This window comes from Tasmannia lanceolata, unplaced genomic scaffold (assembly GCF_043159265.1).
Source record: "Tasmannia lanceolata isolate RefF3 unplaced genomic scaffold, GAP_Taslan_0.1 ptg000020l, whole genome shotgun sequence".
In the NCBI taxonomy this organism is placed as follows: Eukaryota; Viridiplantae; Streptophyta; class Magnoliopsida; order Canellales; family Winteraceae; genus Tasmannia; species Tasmannia lanceolata.
The window spans coordinates 17,031,220-17,051,735 of NW_027518697.1; the positions used below are offsets into that span (position 1 = coordinate 17,031,220).

General features: G+C 38.0%; 1 protein-coding gene across 2 annotated transcripts; it reads right to left on the reverse strand.

The window, feature by feature from the left end:
- Positions 1-1,452: 1,452 nt before the first annotated feature.
- On the reverse strand, positions 1,453-19,715 carry LOC143854712 (rac-like GTP-binding protein ARAC3). 2 transcript variants are annotated; one of them, XM_077364807.1, is made up of 8 exons: positions 19,561-19,715; positions 19,211-19,391; positions 18,303-18,390; positions 18,092-18,201; positions 17,915-17,978; positions 2,246-2,310; positions 2,059-2,124; positions 1,453-1,978 (listed from the first exon to the last, which is right to left on the reverse strand). In XM_077364807.1, exons 2-8 carry the CDS (start codon positions 19,307-19,309, stop codon positions 1,874-1,876), a joined length of 597 nt encoding a protein of 198 aa, XP_077220922.1. In that variant the 5' UTR covers positions 19,310-19,391; positions 19,561-19,715; the 3' UTR covers positions 1,453-1,873. The 2 variants fall into 2 exon arrangements, with proteins under 2 accessions (XP_077220922.1, XP_077220923.1); XM_077364808.1 differs by having other exon boundaries at positions 19,211-19,456; positions 19,561-19,710.
- Positions 19,716-20,516: the final 801 nt, after the last annotated feature.

The following is a 20,516-nucleotide window of genomic DNA, read 5'->3' on the forward strand; positions in this document are numbered from 1 at the left end:
AAACGGCCCCTAAGTGTTTAAAAGGCTGTCCCAAAACGCTTTGGCAAGCCACTTAAAGAAGAAAAGACAATCTAGGACCGCTTAATATCGAAGCACGTTTCCCTTTCCTTTTTATCCCATTCACACATAAATTATAAAAAATTTAGGGAAATAATATCAACACTACCATGTTTTGATATTTCAACTAAAGTATCTCGTCTTTTAGTATTGAAAGAGATGTCAAAAGGTTATTCTGTTACCAAAAAGCTCTCACAAGCCAATTAAAACATGATTCTGCTGAGATCATCTCCCATTTAATGTATTTTTGCCATACATGGAATAACCAGAGCCTTAAACACCAATCTTTCCATAACATAGATCGGATGGCCGAAGAATTATTATGTCATTACTTATTCCTTTTGAACTGTGCATTTGATAGCATGTCATATAAGCCCAAGTCGGATATCAACTTCTATCCCAAAAGCATGAAATATCCCAAAAGCAAAAAAGAATGTGAATTGCATTGGTAGGATGGGAAGTAGAAAAAAAATCTTAAGGCAGCTTTGAATGGGATGCTAAGTTTTTAAGCTCCACTTTTCATTACAACTACCCAAAAGGAGAAAAAATTCTTGGCCCACTGATGCCCATATAAAGGGCCATTCTTCCTTTAGCTTTTCTAATATTCTTCCTTTATCTGCCTTTAATTCTCACCTTTTTTTACCTTTCACTCGTAATCGTCCATGTTCAAGAACAATAGCATCAAAAGAGATTTGATCAGATTTTTTATATTTTACAGATGGGTTCTTGTTCTATAGCAAAAAGGCTCTTTGGATTTGTTCCCTCTGTTATGTGGCATGGATTGTTTACAAAGACAAACATATCATATCAATGAGAATTTATTCCAATTACTTATTAGTAAAAAAAATAGGTAGAAGAATTATTCCAATTAGTCAAAAGTAGAATGATTTAGTTGTGGATGAACCCCACATGCAGCAAACACTGTTAAACATCATCATATAATCACAAGTAGGATTAGTTTTGGAGAAGTTATTCCGATTACTTATTAGTAAAAAAAATAGGTAGAATAATTATTCCAATTAGTCACAAGTAGAATGATTTAGTTGTGGATGAACCCCACATGCAGCAAACACTGTTAAACATCATATAATCACAAGTAGGATTAGTTTTGGATTGTTTACAAAGACAGACATATCATATCAATGAGAAGTTATTCCAATTACTTATTAGTAGGAAAAATAGGTATAAGAATTATTCCAATTAGTCACAAGTAGAATGATTTAGTTGTGAATGAACCCCACATGCAGCAAACACTGTTAAACATCATATAATCACAAGTAGGATTAGTTTGATTTTGGGCTGACTGCAAAAGATTGATGCAAGTATCTGTGTGTTGCAGATAAATGGAGGCCACCAGTTTTAAATTACAGAAGTTGGTAAATACAGAGGAGCAAGTTAACATAATGCGTGACTTCTAGAATTTCAGTGAATATGATCCAGTGAGTCCCAGCAAAAGTTTTTAAGACAAGCATACAGAATAGGAATGCAACATAGCCAAGCCTTCGCAGTATTAAATAAAGATACATAATATGAATCAAATAAAGATACATAATATGAATCTCACCGGAAAATAGTTTCAGAGGGGGATCTTTCTCACATTTGTGAATATGAGAATAATCTCACCAGAAAAGTTGCATGTCACCAATGTCGACCATAGATGATCACAAGGGAGAGAAAGCAAAACAAATCACCTAATGCTTTAAGAGCTCTAACATTGTCAGTAGAGACTATACACCAAGACCTGCTTCATCAAACAGAGACTTCATCAAAGAGAGACTGGAAGGATAGCTGGTGGGTCAACACTCCTATTCTTTGATCACAAAATAGAGCAGCCCTTCTGTGACTTTCTCTTCTTTTTCTTCTTTTGCTTAGGAGGCTGAAGCACCACCTTAATGGCCGCATCAAAAACCGCCTTTACATTCTGCATAAACCATGAAATTTCCAAAATCACATCAATAATAAAGGCAGGAGCTCATTCAATTGAGGGAAAAACATGCATACCTGCTGTGTTTTTGAACTACATTCAATGTAGGCAGGAGCTCCAATCAGCTTCTTCAGCTCCTCCCCCTAACATCGACAACAAGAAAGGTAAGGGATTACCATATATACTTGGAGATGAAGTAAACTTACAAGCTATCGCATTTGAACATAGTAAAGTAGTATTTGAGCCATTGTAACAAGCTCTTACTTGAGCAGTGGTAATGGGGACTGCGCCAGGGTGATCTATGAAGAACTGCTTATCATCCCTGAGATCTGTGAACAGAACCATTGCAAGTTCATAAAATACACTAAAGTTTTTTTAAGCTTAGAACTTCATAAATATCTGTAATTATGTGCATAAGAAAACCCAAAGTGAAAAAATAAGAGATGAGCAGGCAGAAAGCACCAACAACAAAACCAGAAATGAGACGAGTGTTTATTCAATTAACTTTTTGTTGAATGGCAACTATTTTTTTAATCAAAAAAGAGGGCAAAGCAAGGGGGGCGAAATAGTTAAAATAAACGCCAAATCAAGAGAATGGCAAAAGCAAACATAGCATCAATAGGAAAATAAGAAATCTTTAAAGTGGCCTATCCTCCAAATTCGAGGAGCCGATCGGCTTCACTATTCACTATTTGCCAAGTGTCAAAAATGCCGAAATATCATGGAATGACCCTCAATCCGGTCCAGGATCTCCTCAACCGCATTGGCAAATCCCCAAAGGGAAAAGCTCCCTTGCGTGATAATATTAAGCGAGTTGCCTTCCACTAAGTCACTGGAATCCACCAAACAGATCCCATTCAGTCAAAGCTCACACTTCCGCCTCGTTCGCGTCCTTTAACCTAAATAGAGCCAAAGAAGGCCCACTTAGCCATACCTCTCATATCTAAAAAGATAACACGTGTCAGCTGGGTCCAGTTTCCCTGGATATGAGTTCAACTTTGAAGACACACATATTTCCTTCTTTCCAAATTGCCCAGATTACTGCCAGAAGGGCCAAGCTCCATAGAGTCCTACCCCACAATACCAAAGGGGAAAAGTTCCATCGTTCAAACAACTCAAAAAATTATTTGGAAAAGCAAAAACTATATCAAATAGATTTACAATACAATTGAATGTACGATCGACAGTCTCCTCCACCTTAAGGCATAAAGCATAGTAATCGACTATAGTAGCATCATAGCTATGAAAGTGATCTACCATTAAAACCTTGATCAAATCAGCAGACCAGCTGAACACACACAAGCTGCAGGTGCAGGAATCCTCCAAATCATCCAAGTAGGCGAGGAAGGCACACACAGCATAAGACGACGGTTGAAAGATGACAGAAAATACCATTTTGAGACCCAAAATAATGCCACCCACCAGCTCCCAATCAAAGAAGCTCCTGCGAAATTCGACCTTCCAATCCACCCATGCATTAACACGATTAAAATAGGGAAGTAATATCTCTACCCCCTTTTGATTACTTGGGACACCAAACAGCAGTGTATCAATGACTGCAGAGGGGCTGATGTACTTCGCGTCAGAAGGATTCAATGGTGCTGATTGCCACGTACCTGCTGCTGGGTGTCCCAAGTAATTCAAAGGCGCGGATATATCACTTTCCTCAAAATAATATTTGATATTGATCTCTTGTTTTTTCGCCACAACGAAAAGGCTAAGGAACAAATCTTTCAGGGGTATCTCATTGCTCCAAGGGTCAAACCGGAACTGCATTCGATCTCCTTTCAAAACTCTAGATCAAATTGCCCTAAAAAAAAGAAACTTAATTTTCAGGATATCTCTCCACATCATGACCCCCCTCATTCCTGTTTGTCTAGCGCATTCCAGATACCAAAGATAGCCTTATATTTCATTTTCAATCAAGGTTTCTGTTTCTATATGCATTTCAGTCGTGATGGAAATGGAAACACGTTAGTTTTAGATGGAAGTTCAATAAAAAACCTGTCAAATTAAGAAATCGTATGGAAACATATGCAAATGATTGAAGTTTAATATGAAACTTTAGGAAGTGTTACGATAAGCACATATACACACTCAAAGGTCATCACATAAGCAAAAAAAAAAACCCACCCATGACAGTTTAACAGGATCGAACACCTAGTGACATGCATTGCCGCGCATGTCTGATAATTCAGTACATACCACAATTCACATGTAATTCCTATAAATATTTATACATAATAAATAAGCCAATTTCGGCATGCAATTAATATAAATATACTTATGTAACAGATGCTAGTATATTATACCACTAATACACTTGCGGTTTTGGTTTCACTATGCGTTTTAGTTTCAATGTGTTTTGGTGGGGATGGAAACGAAAACATTTCGGTCATTTCGTCAGTTTCAGTGAAAATTTAAAACTATGACTGCAATCATCCTTGTCAAGAACTGGTATCTTTCCTCACTGAATCTTCACAACCCCTTGCCCAATAACACTATTCATGGCTTTTAGGTTTTGAATGTCTAGGCCCCCAGCTTTCTATGGCCGGCAAACCTTCTCCTACTTTACACGGTGAAATCTCTTCCTATATGTCAAATCAGCAAATAGAAAATTGCATTGGAGTTGTTCAATGCATTGAATGCGCCAACAGGGAATTTGAAGGGCATTTAAACAAAGACGAGTAATATATAGGAAGGTTATACATAACAGTATTGATCAACATGATCCTGCCTCCAAGAGAAGGAAGGCTCGTCTTCTAGAAAGATAATCGATTCTCCACTTTTTCTATGATAGGGTCCCAAAGTTGTTTCTTAGGTCTCCCAACACACAAGTACGACCCAAATACATGCTAGGAAGTCGTCCCACTTTGCATTCAAGCTAATAAGCTAACATGTCCCTCTCCTCGTCACTAAGATGCCCATCATAATCGATTTACTGAAATTGGTTCTCTGACCAGTCACAGTCCAATAACATCAAAGTGCAGCCTCAACTTCATGATTTTTCCTTCCTCTACACAACTAAATATCAAAGTGTAATCAACATACCGAACATGAGTGATTTTCACCCCCGGTGGTCCCAATTCAAAGCCCTCTAAGAGCCCCACTCCTCTCAGTCACAATCTAATAACATTGAAGTAGGCCATCAACTTCATGATTTTACCTTCCTCTACACTACTAAATATTAAAGTGTCATTAACATACTGAAGATGCGTGATTTTCACCCCCGGTGGACCCAATTCAAAGCCCTCTAAGAGCCCCGCTCCTCTCCTAGCCTTGTCAAGCATTGTACTTAAAGAATCCATTATTAATGTAAATAGAAACGATGACAACAGATCACCCTGCCGGCTGCGAGAGGATTTAAAGAAACCATGTTGCAAGCCATTGGTTAGAATGGAGAACCAAAAGATTATATAATGAATGAAAGCTAATTTGCAAACCACGCCTTTGATCTAATTAACATTACATAATTCCACCAACTATGATTCAAAAAATAAATTATTCCACCAACTCTTTAACTATCTTCAACCTATCAAGAATCTATATACAATGAATGAAAGCACTTCGATTGTACAAAACTACATTGTTCAAACAAAACCTTTTTCAACCAAACCGCAAGAACTTTTGCCAGGACCTTGTAAATAGGGGTGTCAATGGATCCAGACAGTTCGATGGACTACGCGAATCCGAAGTTTAATTGATAGGATCAAGACAGACTATTAGGATCCATGGACATATTTTGGATCTCGATCATAGGATCCGAAAAAATTACTGATCGGATCCAGACAACTATTAAAAGCCCGCGGGACAGTCCAAAATCCGATATCATTATATTATTTTATGGAAATACCCTTCAAATTTTATAACAGTAAGTATTATTTCAAGGATATTTAGTTAAAATAAGTCATGTCTATTTTTCAAGCGATTTCAATTTCAGTATTTTGTCATTCATATGTCCCAAGTCTTGAGTCAGCCTCCTCTTTTCCTTCTCTTACCATTGACTTTAAGTCTCTAATCCATTGCTCATCACCATTGCAACTCGCCCTCGCCCTCTTAAGAATTTTAACTGTGTACAACGTAAGTAGGATAGGACCTACTAGGACACTCCGATGGACGCTCCGATTTGAAATGGATCGTGACTGAGACATGGAAAGTAGGATCCGAAGAACTTTCCGAATCCGATTCGACCGATAAGGGATTTGAATGGATCATGACTGAGACATAGGTGGATCCGATCCGAAGTGGATCCGTTGACACCCCTACTTGTAAACGTAGCTCGCCAGACTACTAGGACACAAAAATCCGAAATTTTATCAACCCCATCCTTCTTTGGAAATAAAGCAATAAAGGCCGCCCTCGTAATCATATCCAACTCTAATTCTTCATAGAAAGCCTCAAAGAAAGACACTAGATCTCCTTCCATAGTTTCCCTGCACAGTTGGAAGAAGGCAAGGCAATAGCCATCACGACCTGAGGGTGGATCCCTTTTCAGAGAGAATAAATCAGCCCTGATTTCCTCTCCACTAAATTCAGCTTCCAGCAATGTGATGTCCCTCTGATCAAACTGATAAAAGCTATCCCATCAAGGGCAGGTAACTCATTGTCCCCTAAAGAAAACAAAGATTTATAGAAATTCAGGACCTCTTCAATGATAACTTCCTTATTGTCACACCTCGAATCATCTGTGAATGGAGATAGGATTATGTTACCTCTTCTTCTTGCACGAAGCATTCCATTCAAAAAAGAATTATTTATATCTCCTTTTAGCCATATAGAGTTTAATCTTCGATTCCAAAAAAGCTCTACCTGAAGTATCACCCTATTGTATTCTTCCGTGATTCTCTCCCTCTCTCGCATCCTACTCTGACAAAGGACCCCATCTTCCTTGTCCAACTCATTGACAGAGGTAACAACAGTTGTTCCAATCAAATTGCACACTAGCCTCCTACCTAGTAAGCAATTTGGATTAAAAATCAAGCTAATTATTTAGCAAGATTGAACTCCTTGGCCATCCAGCCCTAATAACTCGACCCTTTGAATTCCTTGGTCATGCAAGCCCCAAAAACACCCAACTTAAACTTGAAGAAACTTAGGTGATCTCCTAGACAACATTGCAATTCCTCTCACATATGTCTTCCATGGGACCACTACCAAATAACTCCCATCTTAGGTGATCCCCCGGAAAAAATTGGAATTTCTATTCAACATATCTTCTATGGGACAGCAACCAAATAATCTACTACTACTAAAATAATGTTGAATCTCTTCAAAAAATAATGCATGCATAAATTCATGATGTAAAGAGACAATGGAGTAAGAGTAAACAAGCCATTGCCCATTTGCACCATAGGCAAACAAAGAAAGGAGAAATTTGGCATTAACAAACGCCTTCTAATCATGTCTGAAGTCAGCATGTTTCCTTGGGTCACAAGGTGCATGAATGGGTGGTCATGAAAGACAAGGTTTTTTTTTTTAAAGATGACATATTTTATTGATACTATGAAAGTTACAATAGGGACCAGGAGTCCCACGTGTCATTACATAAGCATCAGATAGGGAAATTCAGGGTATACCCTGAATCACCAAGAGCCAGAAACAGAAACTATTAAATCCTCCATGCCATTTTGTCAGTATAGGAACCTAGGTTTTAAATACAATGCTTCGCCCACCATCCAGAGCTTCCAAATCCACCTTCTTTTCCAAAACCAAGCTAAAATTCCATAAAATCTCATTCATAAAACTAATTCCCAAAAAATCTCATTCTAGAACAACCAAAACTAAGATCCCAAAAAATCCATAAGATCTCATTCTATTTCATTGCCATCTTCCAGTTTTCTTCATCCAATCAGGAGCTAATTTCCAGGTACCCAAACCCATCTATCACGGACCTTTTAATCAAAGCACCAAAACTAACTAAGCTCAAGACTTTCACGCATAGGTGCTCAATTCCATCAATAGAATCCCAATGTCTAATTCCAATTCCATATCTTCTGAGAAAATATATGAGACGAATTGCAGGTATGGAACCTCTTCTACTGGATTCATCCGAATTGCTATCAGTTCTGATATTTTACGGATGCAAAGAATTTGCTTCGCCTCCCATTCTATCAGTCTCAAGTTGTTCGCATAGTCCATACATCCTTGGAAGAAAGGCAGATTGTAAACCGGTATACATATATCTTTTATATTATAAGTACCTGTTAATGGGAAAAACTCTTCCGCAACGAGCCTAAAATCCTCCTGAAAAAGCTTTTGTTGCCGTTTGATAATTCCTTTAACTAGTTCGGGGACAGTGGGAGCCTCCACAAGGCTTTTTCAACAGTGTATTTCAAATTACGGGCCCACCGGCGATGCTAAACCCACTCCGTGCAATCGGGAAACTCCCTCTGTAATCTCTTATAAGTTCGAGAGTTCAAAGAAGACGAAGAGGAATCCATTCTCTTAAACACTAAGTTTTATTTACCTTTTCTGAAGGATACCAATAGACCAGATATTCTTAGCCTCATTACCCCTTACATAAATAAAATAGAATGAAGCCGCCCTAAGCTTCGTATCCTTGGGCCCACGACCATTCTCGAGAAAACAATTATTACAATCTTAGATTTCTTTCCCAACAAGGCTAGTCAAATTAATAACTTTGCACAAAAAAGACACTTGTCGAATCAATCGCCAACCCCGAGGAGACTAGATTTAAACTTTCTTTTCCTTTGGGTATTCTAAATTCTAAGATATTTCCATATCTTACTTGAGCTACGAGCCAGCCATAAGTATCCCTCTTTCTTTTCTCACTCTACGAGAGATTAAAGCCACAAGCACACCGTATTTATACTCAGTACTTCAATAGAAATTTAAACTCCCTGCACCCCACCCACACAAAACCAAAAGGCTAAACCAGATTGGAGGACCCCTCATCCACAATAGACAAGGACACTACGACGTAGGGCGGTCTTACCAAAACTTTCATCTTTTGATATTGGTGCTTCTACTATTTCTGGAATTGTATCCAATGAGGGCCCTACTTTTTCCTTTGCCCTGAGCAAGGACCCCCTACGAAATTCTGCAACAGCCATTTTTTGCTAGAATTTCCTTGCACTCCCAAAATGTAGGTTTACAACTTTCCGAAAGAGATATGGTAGTCCACTTTCTAACAATGCCTAAATATTTCCTTATCTATGCAAAGTGTCCTTTCCTTGACCAAGAACAAAAATGACTGGCATGCCCTGGGCGGCTCTTCAGCAGTGTTCCCTTCACCTTCAACCCTTTCCCCGTACTAGGGTTGACTGAGTAATCCGTACCCCAAGCAGGAGACATTTCTGGCAAGGCAGAATATTTGAAATTTGAAATCGATGGGGTAGGCCCCGAGGGTCCAACGGCTACCCGGCCAAGGTGTTCCGGTGAAGGAACGGGTAGACCTTCCAATGCTGATCCAAACTTTTCCTGGTTCTGAAGACCAAGATTCAAGGGGCCAGAACCTGATAGGGGTAGAATCTTGTACATAATCGTTGAACCTATACTATCCAGAGGTTCAATGCCAATTATGTAGTTTTGACCAGATATCTGAACTTGATGGCAGGAATTTCCACCACGGAGCGAGAATTTTGGCAGATACGGAGGTCATACACTGGTTGTGGCTTTCTTACTTCTAGTACGCGACCAAAAAGATTACCAAGAGCTTGAACTGTTGATGTGGCCCATACATGAAGAGGAATGCCATAGAACCTGACCCAAAATTCCTCCAACCCTGGAGAGAAGTCTTTATGCCATGGGAGAAGGGAGTGGAGTTGGGCATCCCACCCATCATTACCTTTGTCCAAGATCCCTGTAGCTTCTGCTTCCGAATCAAAGATAAATAAGAGTTTGTCCTTTGATAGAAGACATGGGCATGATAGGAGGGGGAGATTCCAGACTCTCTTGGCCCATAACCATAGTTCATGAAGAGTCCCACACGTATCTTTTATTTTCCCAATTAGGCAACTTCTAAGTGAAGATAGTATTGATTCCACGTCCTTTCCCGAGATAGAGAGGGCCGGAGTACCTTCCCAAGGGAGTAAGGAGATCGCCCCCGAGTCAGGCCAACGATCATCTTCATTAGAATCCGATTCAAGACCCAGATTACTAGGTTATTTACCTAAAGGCTGAATCCCATCCTGTAATTCCATACGACATCTCCGGCACTAGTCTCTCCAGCTAAAATTAAGATATTTACAGGAGAGGCAACACCAATCATCTGGTCTCCCTTTTAGAGCTTTCTTCTTTTTTAACCCATCTCCATGAGTTTGGGGGCATAATTTCAGGTACAAGTTTCCAACTGTGTTGTTTTTCCCAACGACAATACCGCCTCCATTTGAAGTTTCGATAAGCACATTCATCGCAGTACCAATCCCCTTCATCGAACTCATCCAATTCTATTTTGATCTTATGAAAGACAAGGTTTTCAATGTCGGTTTTGATATGCTTGTCAGTCGCCATAGAAATGGAAACATATTGGTTTCAACCATAGATTTTGGTGGAAATCCTATAAAATCACATAAATTTATGGAAATGCACGCAAATGATGAAAGTTTAATATGAAACTTCAAGAAACACTATAATAAGCATAAATACACGCTTACTAATTTAAAAAAAAAGCACAAATACACGCTTAGAAACCATCAAATAAGCAAGAAATGATTTAACAACATCATAAACAATTAGAAGCTAACATGCATATATGATGAGTAGTTCAAAAATATAGGTTTTTCTCTTTTTTTGAATGGTAAAAAAATATAGGTTTTTTTTTATTTTTAAAGAAAGCTTTAGTGAAAATAAATAAAATATTAATTTTTGAAATTAAAAAATATGACTTTGTCAATTGTAGATTGGGCAAGAACTGGCCATATAAAAAAAATTAGAAGTGAACATGCATATATAATTAGCTTTTAATCGAAAATATACTTTTTCCCAATTTGCAAAACAACAAATCCATGAAAAATGAAAATTCATGCACTAATCCATGTGCAAATGTATCAAATCAACAATTAGTTGATGCATTTGCACCACAATTGTAACAACAAGCAAAAACACATAAAATAAGCACTTGGCAAGCAAAAAAGTAAAAACACAAGCTTTTCTATGCACTTATAACCGAAATTTAGACATGTTGACCAAAGTTATGTAATTTACATACTAAAGTGTAGGGTTTCGGTCGAAATAACCAAATGTTGCCCTTGCCCCATTCTATACATGCCCACCGAATAATTCGTTACCGTGGGGATGGAAACAGAAACATGTCCATTGTTTCGTGCTGGGTTCAACCGACATTTAGAACGATGATGAAAGGTACCTGCTACCCCTAATTTTAAAACGACTAGAGTGCGACCAAGATGGAAGCTAGTAAGCATCAAACCATGCAAGACCAAGAAACAGATCAACCAGTCCATAACTTATATGATCTTTATCATATAAGATATGGACTGGTTGAGGTTAACAAAGTCACTTCTAGCAAGTTGGAAGAACCCATGAATTGATGAACAGATCAGATAGTTCACATCTTATATGAAATTCTTAGAACAGTACCAAGGCTTGCTTAGGGGTTATCAATAAGAAAATGATCATAACGCTCGAAATTTATGGATCTAATGAAACTGATAGGGAACGAAAGAAAGAACCAAGAAATGAAATCGAAGATAAAGGGAGGACTGAATAGAAAACAAAACTAATTCCAAGATCGGATAGAAAGAATAGTTGTTGGAGTCGAGCAAACACCCTTGAAGTTGTTTGATTTTCTTCTGCCTCGACTTCTCTCTATCTTAGATTGCGTTGTTGTACTGTCCTTTTCTTGTATTTGACCACCTTGGCCTTGGGGCTTCCCCGATTTTAATATATTTCTTCACCATTCAAAAAAAAAGTTGTAGGAATCACGCTAATGGAACCAAATGCCTCACACGAATGGTTTTTTCTTCCGCCTTGACTTCTTTTTATCTTAGATTGTGTTGTTGTTGTCTTTCTTATCATGTATTTGGCCACCTCGGTCTTGGGGCTTCCCCGATTTTAAGATATTTCTTCATCATTCAAAAAATATATATTTCTTCACCATTCAAAAAAAAGTTGTTCGAATCACACTAATGGAACCAAATGCCTCACACAAGTGGTTTTTCTAGGGCATTCACACCAAGGGGCATCAAGATAGTTTGGTTGGAATCACTCCAATAAGATCCAAGGCATCACACCAAAGAGGTTTTCAAAGCTTCACACCCTGACAAAAGAAGATTATGCTAGATCACACTATCAATCCCGAGGCATCACTCGAAGGGAACCCCCAAGGCATCACACCAAAGGGATCAAGGCGCCACACCTTGAAAAGTAGACATCACATCCACACAAGAGTAAAGCTTTCAAAATCTTTATTTCTTTTTCAAAATCTTTATTCAATCATCCATCCCATAAAGAAAAGGTGTCCTGAAGCTAAATATGTAAAAAGGAAAGAAAGAGAACTAGAAAGCTCTAAAATCCTGAACACAAACCTAACACTTTTGGACTAAAATATCCTCTAATAGCTAAAAGACTACCCCAACTTGAAATTTTGGTAATACATATGTGGGGCCTATTTACAACACCCATAACTCAAAGAACTTAAGTAATTTTGATGGGAAAAGATTCTACTATCCCCTAGGTTTCAACAAGACTTAAATAATATTCTAAAAACTAATTAAACCATTTTAACATTAACAATGGTCCCCATCTTCTTAACTCCTTCATTCTCCATGTCATCTTGGATGTGCCCTATGATTTAGCCGACACTTTGATTTTATTGTCGACACACGTGTCCTGCCGTGTTCAACATGAGACGCGTGTCTACCCATGTCGACACTCCTTTGGACACTTTTAAATGTATTGCTATGAGTGTTAGAGTTAATGTGGGCGCGTGGACACGTATTTGTGTAATAATCAATAATTTTATCTGTATGTATGTGTCACCATTTCTAGATTTTTAGATGCTGCCATGTCAGACAACGCATATCTGTGTTGAAACTCGACACACGAATCCGTATCAACAAATTATGATTATATATACTTTCTATTTTAGCCGTGTCCCCGTTTCTAAATTTTGGGGGTTTGCTGTGTCTGACATTCCATGTCAGTGTCGACACGCGACACTCATGTCCGTGTCCACAAATCATAGGATGGGCCCCATCAATTTTCTTTGCAGATCTGATTTTTTAGGACAAATCTGATAAAGATCTTATTTTTAATCATAAGATAGTCATTTTCTCTTTTGGGAATTATTTGTGGAACATGAATTGAATGAACCTAGTTTCATTGATGGTAATTTAGATAGTTTCATTGACGGTTGACCTCTTAAGCTTAGCATTTCTTTGAAAAACCTTATTGTATTTGATTATCTATGATATGGCTATGCTGATTTGGAAATCCATGTTGAAGTCTTGTTAGGTTAAAACCCATATATTGCTCCTAAATTACCAGGAAATCATCCGCGAAGCTATAGGTTTGCACCACTTAACAATTTCATAGAGTCTAGGGTTTGGGGGTGAAATTAAAGAAGAGATGTGGAACTAGATTTCATGCATATGCTAGTTTGAGCAAGTTTGGAAAGTTTTGAACCGTAGAGTTGACTTTTAGGAAAGAAAACTTGCATTTCTAAATTCTAATAACTTTGGATGTGTGTGAGTGTGGTGGGTGGTGTGGGGGTGTGCGCGTGCACGTGTGTGTGTGTGTGTGTGGGGGGGGGGGGGGGGGGGGGGGGATTATCAAAGCTAGAGGTGTCCACAAATTTAGAGCTTCCTAGAGGTTTATTTTTAGCCAATTTTCAAAAACACGGATGCAGAGTGTAACGCGGCCAAAGAAAAATCTTTGTCGACTCAGCACGGATGCGGCCAAGAACGCAGCTGAATCCTTAGGTTGATGCGGTCATAACTTGGGAGAGTCAAAGGAGCTTTTATAGACACTGTAGGGCAAAACACGGAACGCGGTGGCAAAAAGCGGAACGCGGCCAACGGAAAAGGGAGTCGAGTTAGGGGAGTCCACGATGACGCGGAGGAGTTTTAAAACTATGTTTTTAGCAATAACGAAGTTTAGAAAGAATCCCAATTGGATATAAGAGCTCTGGAGGTGGTTTGGATGGTTTCTATATTTGTAGTCCCACAACTTTCAGACTTTGGCATCGATCAAGATGCCAAATCATCGATCCATGGGAGACATGCTACTGACAGATGGCCCACGCTGTCAATTGACAGCTTTTGGCTATAAAACGTTGGTATAAAATCTGGGATACTTCGGGCATTTGAGAAATTTCCAAACCGGTTCCCTACAGGTGTTGTTTTGCACCATTTTGAAGAGTACTGAATAGGCATTATGGAATGGTGTAAAACTTATGTTTATATTTCAAAAATGGGATCAATTAAATATGTTTCAGCTTGCATCTCCAAGATTTGCCTTCGAAATGGTTATCCTTCCAGTCTTTTGACTCTACTCAAGAGATGCTTTGGCATATTCAAGGAAACACAATTGATCATCATCAGCTCACATAATCTCTGACAAATGTCGGGTTAAACAAGACAAAATGAGGTATCTACAGTTGGCATTCCAATTTTACTACTAATTTCAGACATAATACTCAACTCAACTCAACTAAGGCTTTGTCCCAAACTAGTTGGGTCGGCTAATGAATCCTTTACAAAATTTTCATGAAGAAGGTGAAAGGATCTACCCGGCTCAAATTGACTAAGTCTAATCCTGACACTAGTCGGGTTCATCTACATGGATCATTTTCTTCCATTCTATCCTATCCAAAGTAATGTTCTCTGGTATGTTCTTAGCCCTCAAGTCTTTCCTCACTGTTTCTACCCAAGTTGTTTTCGGTCTGCCCCTACCTCTTTTTACTCCATCATCTTGGCACGAATCATTTCTTTTCACTGGAGCATCCAAAGGCCTACGTTGGATTTGTCCCTGTCATCTTAAGCGGTGCTCTCTCATCTTCTCCTCAATTGGTGCCACCCCCACCTTTTTACGGATGTCTTCATTTTTAATTCGATCTAACCTTGTGTGGCGCACATCCATCTAAGCATTCTCATCTCCGCTATACTCATCTTATGCACATGCTGCTTCTTGGTGCCCCAACATTCTAAGTCGTACAGCATGGCTAGCCTCACAACTGTCTTATAAAAATTTCCCTTCAACTTGGTAGGTTTTTTACGATTGCACAGAACTCCTGAAGCATGCTTCCACTTCAATTTGTAGGTAATTTCAGACATAATCTAGGGAAAAAATGACAGGGACAATTGAAAGTGTTCCCAAGCCTCTTAAAGAGTTGAGGGGGAATAAAAAGTTCACTCCTTGAAGTTTGGTCCTAATAGGACAAAGAAATTGTAAGAGCACCACTAAAACAAAATATCAGCAATAATATAGAATCATACTTCCAAGTGCCAACCAAAATTCGCAATAACTTCTAACTATCTGAACAAGTCAGAAAAACCTGACCACTCACGTGCTAATTTTCCAACCATATAATTGAAGTTATATGGACAGAAGGGACTAGTGTTCATCATTACATTGATTAAGCACTCTACAACAATAATAACTAGATGGAATACTCAAACTACATGCATGTCACAAGGCAAACTTCAAAAGTCCGTCCAAATAAAATAACAAGAGGTATGAACACCACCAGATCAACAGGGCATAACCAGCCGATGAACATTGCATGAAGTCACCATTTGACTCAAAAGAACACCACCAGAAAACCATTTGACGTGAAGTTTTCAATGAATTGTCACTGAAACTTATGGAAAACTGCTCTTGTAGCTTCCATGGGCAAAGTCCGCGAACTAAACCAGGTTATGCCATTCCAATTGAAATTGTCAACTAAGAGTAATCATGTCCAAGAAGAAAATCAATGGATTAATAATTTGATAACTTACACATGCACTGAAAATATATAATACTTGTGTAGTATAACTGTATAGTGTAATTAACTAATTATGTCTTTAATACTAAGATCTACTTCACACCTGCAAAAACAGCTTTAACCCAAAACTGCAGAGGAAAAATCAAGATAAGGTGACTCAATAGCTAGTAGTAGAATAAACAGAATATCCATGAACCTCGAATGCCAAGAGTGATTAATTTAGCATAGAACTTGTGAAGTTTGCTCAAAAATCAATGGATTAATATACATGAGCAACAAGATGGCCTAGGACACAATTAAAAAATAGCTCCACCCTTTAAAAAAAAAAAAAACAAACAAACAAATTGCTCCAATGCCAACCTAAAAAGTAACTAATGAAAGAGCTGAATTGCATCAAAGGTAGTTTTCAGAAAGTTAATCTGCACCTAGAAACTTCAATTAGACGCGTACCCAGATCGGTAAATAGTCGTAACCAATATGGTTAGATTGCGTGTTTTGGAGAGTCCAGCATGAGTATATTCTGTGACATTTAACTAATATAGTCACGAGTCTGTTTTTTAGAGTCAACTGACCCTTTGGCAAACCTACTGAAAGAAATGAACGAAAATTAGTATGCACATATGTTACATGCACTAATGGAAGGAAAAACACTAATGCATATTTCATGCACCCTATTGTACTTCAACTCCCCTTTTCCTTTCTCTAGCAAATCTGTATCCTTCATTTGGATTTTGAGATTTCCCAAAATGTATCAATCATAGCCATATCGTACCGTAACTTGATTAATTAATTCATGAAGGTGACAATGTGGCAATGAACTGTTTTGAGTAACCAAGTGGAACCAAAAGTCTAAAATGGCAAAAAAATTCAAAAACTGGACATCAAACGGCCAAACCATATCTACTTCTACCATCTCAGAAAAAAACAACACATCTACTTCTATAATTCAAAAAGAAACACATCTACTACTTCTTTTAACGACAAAAACATATCTACTTTGAATTCCTTGAATCAATATAACAAGAGACTATTGCTGAACATAACAGAAGACGGAAGGAATTCACCAAGTTCCTCGTATTAACAAAGGTGATGTTATAGAACCCATAAAAACATATCTACTTTGAATTCCTTGAATCAATATAACACGAGACTATTGCTGACCATATCAGAAGACGGAAGGAATTCACCAAGTTCCTCGTATTAACAAAGGTGATGTTATAGAACCCAAATCAACTGCTAAACTTCATATTTCACACAAAAAATACAGGATTCCCATCCATAACAATTAAAGGAAAATTCAAAAGTATCCTCTATTCTTCCAAGTCTTTCAAATCCCCTCTCCTTTTTTTACAAAATTTCTGTACCTTTTTTTATCATTTGGACTCACGACTCAAAACTCACTAAGTTAACTCAGCACGATACGGTTAGAGGGGGAAGGCGGGAGGCAGGTAATTTCAAGCCTAATCATGTTTATATATCCTTCCTGCAGATGGTAGACACCTATTATCTGGCTTCCTGACATTTTCCGAACCCTTGAAATTGTTCTACCCCTAAAGCTATACATTTCTACACAGAAGTACAAGTTGTACCATGAAAGGTTCGAAAAACAAAGAGGTCAACTTAAGAACAAGCCTTGTTTAAGATGAAAATAAATTTCCCTTGCTACCCATGAACAAAGCTTGGTTGGAGCCAAAATAGGGCTAAGAACAATGTAGCTATTGCATCCAGATCAGGACCAAAGCCAGTCTCCGTTATTAAAAGTCTAAGGCTCAAAAGTATACACTTAACGTCTCATAATAATGCAGCGTGGACACTTCAAAATGTTAGACTAGATTCTCACGAATTTTAGCCAAGAAAATAAAAGATAGCGAAAATGAAATTGGATTGCACACCTACACGGACCCTTAGAAGGCGATCATATATTTATTTGCATAGCAGTAACAGTGAAGAACACAATCATTTTCCAAAAAAAAAAACAAGGAAGAACACAATGTGAGGAATCAATGGGATAGGGGGGAAAATCTAACCAAGCTTCGTTCCAACAAGAATTATGGGAACACCGGGTGCATAATGCCTCAGCTCAGGAATCCACTGGAATGGTAAAACAGAAGAAAAAAAATGTCATTAAAGGTTAAATGTAAAATAATACAAAGAAATTAAAAACATAAAGTCCAATATTCCGAAAGAAAACAAGAATACCTCACCTTCTTAGCAACATTTTCATAGCTTGCCTTACTGATGAGAGAGAATGCCAGCAGAAAGACATCTGCCCCACGATAGCTTAAAGGTCTTAATCTATTGTAGTCTTCCTGGCCTGTTCCATAAAATCATAACACCAGACCTAGTATAAGATTTCTTTGAAAGAAACAAAAATGACAATGACCCAAGTGCCAACAACGCAGATAGTAATTTGACCTGCCGTATCCCACAACCCTAGGTTCACAGTGCTTCCATCCACCACCACATTCGCGCTGAAATTGTCGAAAACAGTTGGGACATAATCCTGTTTCCCATCACAGCATGAAAATGATAAATATGCAAATGGACTTCCTTGCCAAATCGTTGCGTACGCAGATACCAAATTCAATAGCAAGAATCAAAACCCTAAATATTGGATCTTTCACACACAATCAATGGGCTTCCTTGCCAAATCGTTACCCAGATGCCAAATCCAATAGCGAGAATCAACACCTTAAAAATTGGATCACACGCCAAAAAAAAAAGGATTTTTTATGCAAAAACTTCAACTAAAGAATGACATCTCTTTCACCCCCATTCACCTAGCCAAAACATAACAAACAAAACTCTGAGAAAGAGATTTTTTTTCTTGCACAAGTTTCCCCAAATCCAACGGCTAAACTGCAAAAACCTAAAACAGAGGAAATTTCAACAGAACTTAACAAAAGAGGATTTTTTTTTTTTTTTTCAGAACAATTTCCACATCAAGCAAAAGAAATTGACAGAGACTAAAAAACGCGTATTTATTCCCCCCACATCAATCTCCCAAATCAGACTCCGTAAATGGAAACAAAAACTAAAAATTTGGGGCTTTTCTTCCAGACATCACCCAAACTCGAATGCCAAAAAAAAAGGAAAAAACATCCCACATTCATTTCCACCAAATCAAACAAAAGGGGGCCGTTTGGATACATGGATTTTATGATTCAGGATTGAAAAAACTTGGAATTTACAATCCTGAAGGTTTTAGCTTATAAAATCAAGGTTTTAACTTGCAAAATCCAGGATTTCACAATCCTTAATTATAAAATCCTTTTTTTCCAAACAGCCCCAAAATGTATCAAAACCCTAGAATTAGAACTCACCGTGGGAAATGTGTTGCTTGTGTAAGAAATCAGCATGCAGGTTTTTCCAACAGCGCCATCTCCCACCGTGACGCACTTTATAAACCTAGACGCGCTCATTCTCCTTCGTTTGAAACCCTAAAAATCAAACAAAGCCAAAACCTTTTTCTTCTCTTTCTCGTTTTTCTTCAGCTATATATATCTGTCCAAGAACAAAACCCCAAACGATACTCCATTTTCTTAAACAAATCCTCCAAATTCGAAACCCTTGATGTTGAGCATATACAGAACAAAAGAGACAGTTTTTCAGAGAGAAATTATGAAACCCTAACCCTAGATAGAGTAAAAAAAAAATAGAGAGAGAAACGCACCTGGGCGCCGGACTAAATGGCGGAAGAACCGGTCGCCGACAGCTTACAAACACCGAAATCTCTTTCGATTGATTTTTCTTAACTTTCTGTTTCACCTGACGATCTTATATCAAAATGCATTAAATACTAGAAAATGATATCCGCACTCCTATTTGATAAGACACTTCTTTGTTTAATTTTTTTCTTATCTTATAGGTTGCTGGTATTTGAACTACCATCTTATGTTAAAACATGCCACTGATAAATGCACAAACTTATGTGGGATTTGCTAGGGACCATCGCAGAAGTCATTTTGCGAAAAGGATGTTGCATTAGAGAACAGCCACATAGGCTCACTTTTCAACAGATTTTGTCTTATTCTTCGAGGTGATGGTCCCTGGCAAATCCCACCTCATATTAAAAAGGAAAAGACAAGGTGACTTTATGTCATTGTCAAAATATGGTACTGCAAATATCAAAAACCTTAATTTGTAATGATATTCATAAAATTTAGGGTCGTTTGGATACGAAGATTTTAGAATCCAGGTTTTAGTTTGTCCCGGCAGCGTTTCTTGGAGTTTAAGTAAGAAAACCAGGTTTTAGAAATCTCTCCTGCATCTTGTGATTTCTAAAACCTAGAAACATGAGATGATTGCCAGCTCTCTTGCTATTGGAAAGAAAGGCTAGAAACCAGGAAACAACGGCTGCTCTCTTTCTTCTCTTGTCTCCCAACTACAATTTTAAGAAATCTAGGATTCGAAAATACACGTATCCAAATGGCCCCTTAGGCTACTCATATTGGCACTAAATCACTAATAACTGCACGAACTTATATTATCATTTCTTCTTTAAGTTGATAGCTATTTAGGCAACCCAAGAGGGGGGTGAATTGGGTTTCTTTAAAAAACTTATTCTCTTTAAAAACTCTTTACCAAAATTATCCTAGTTTTAACTTTTCTCAATTAAGTTAGTTTGAT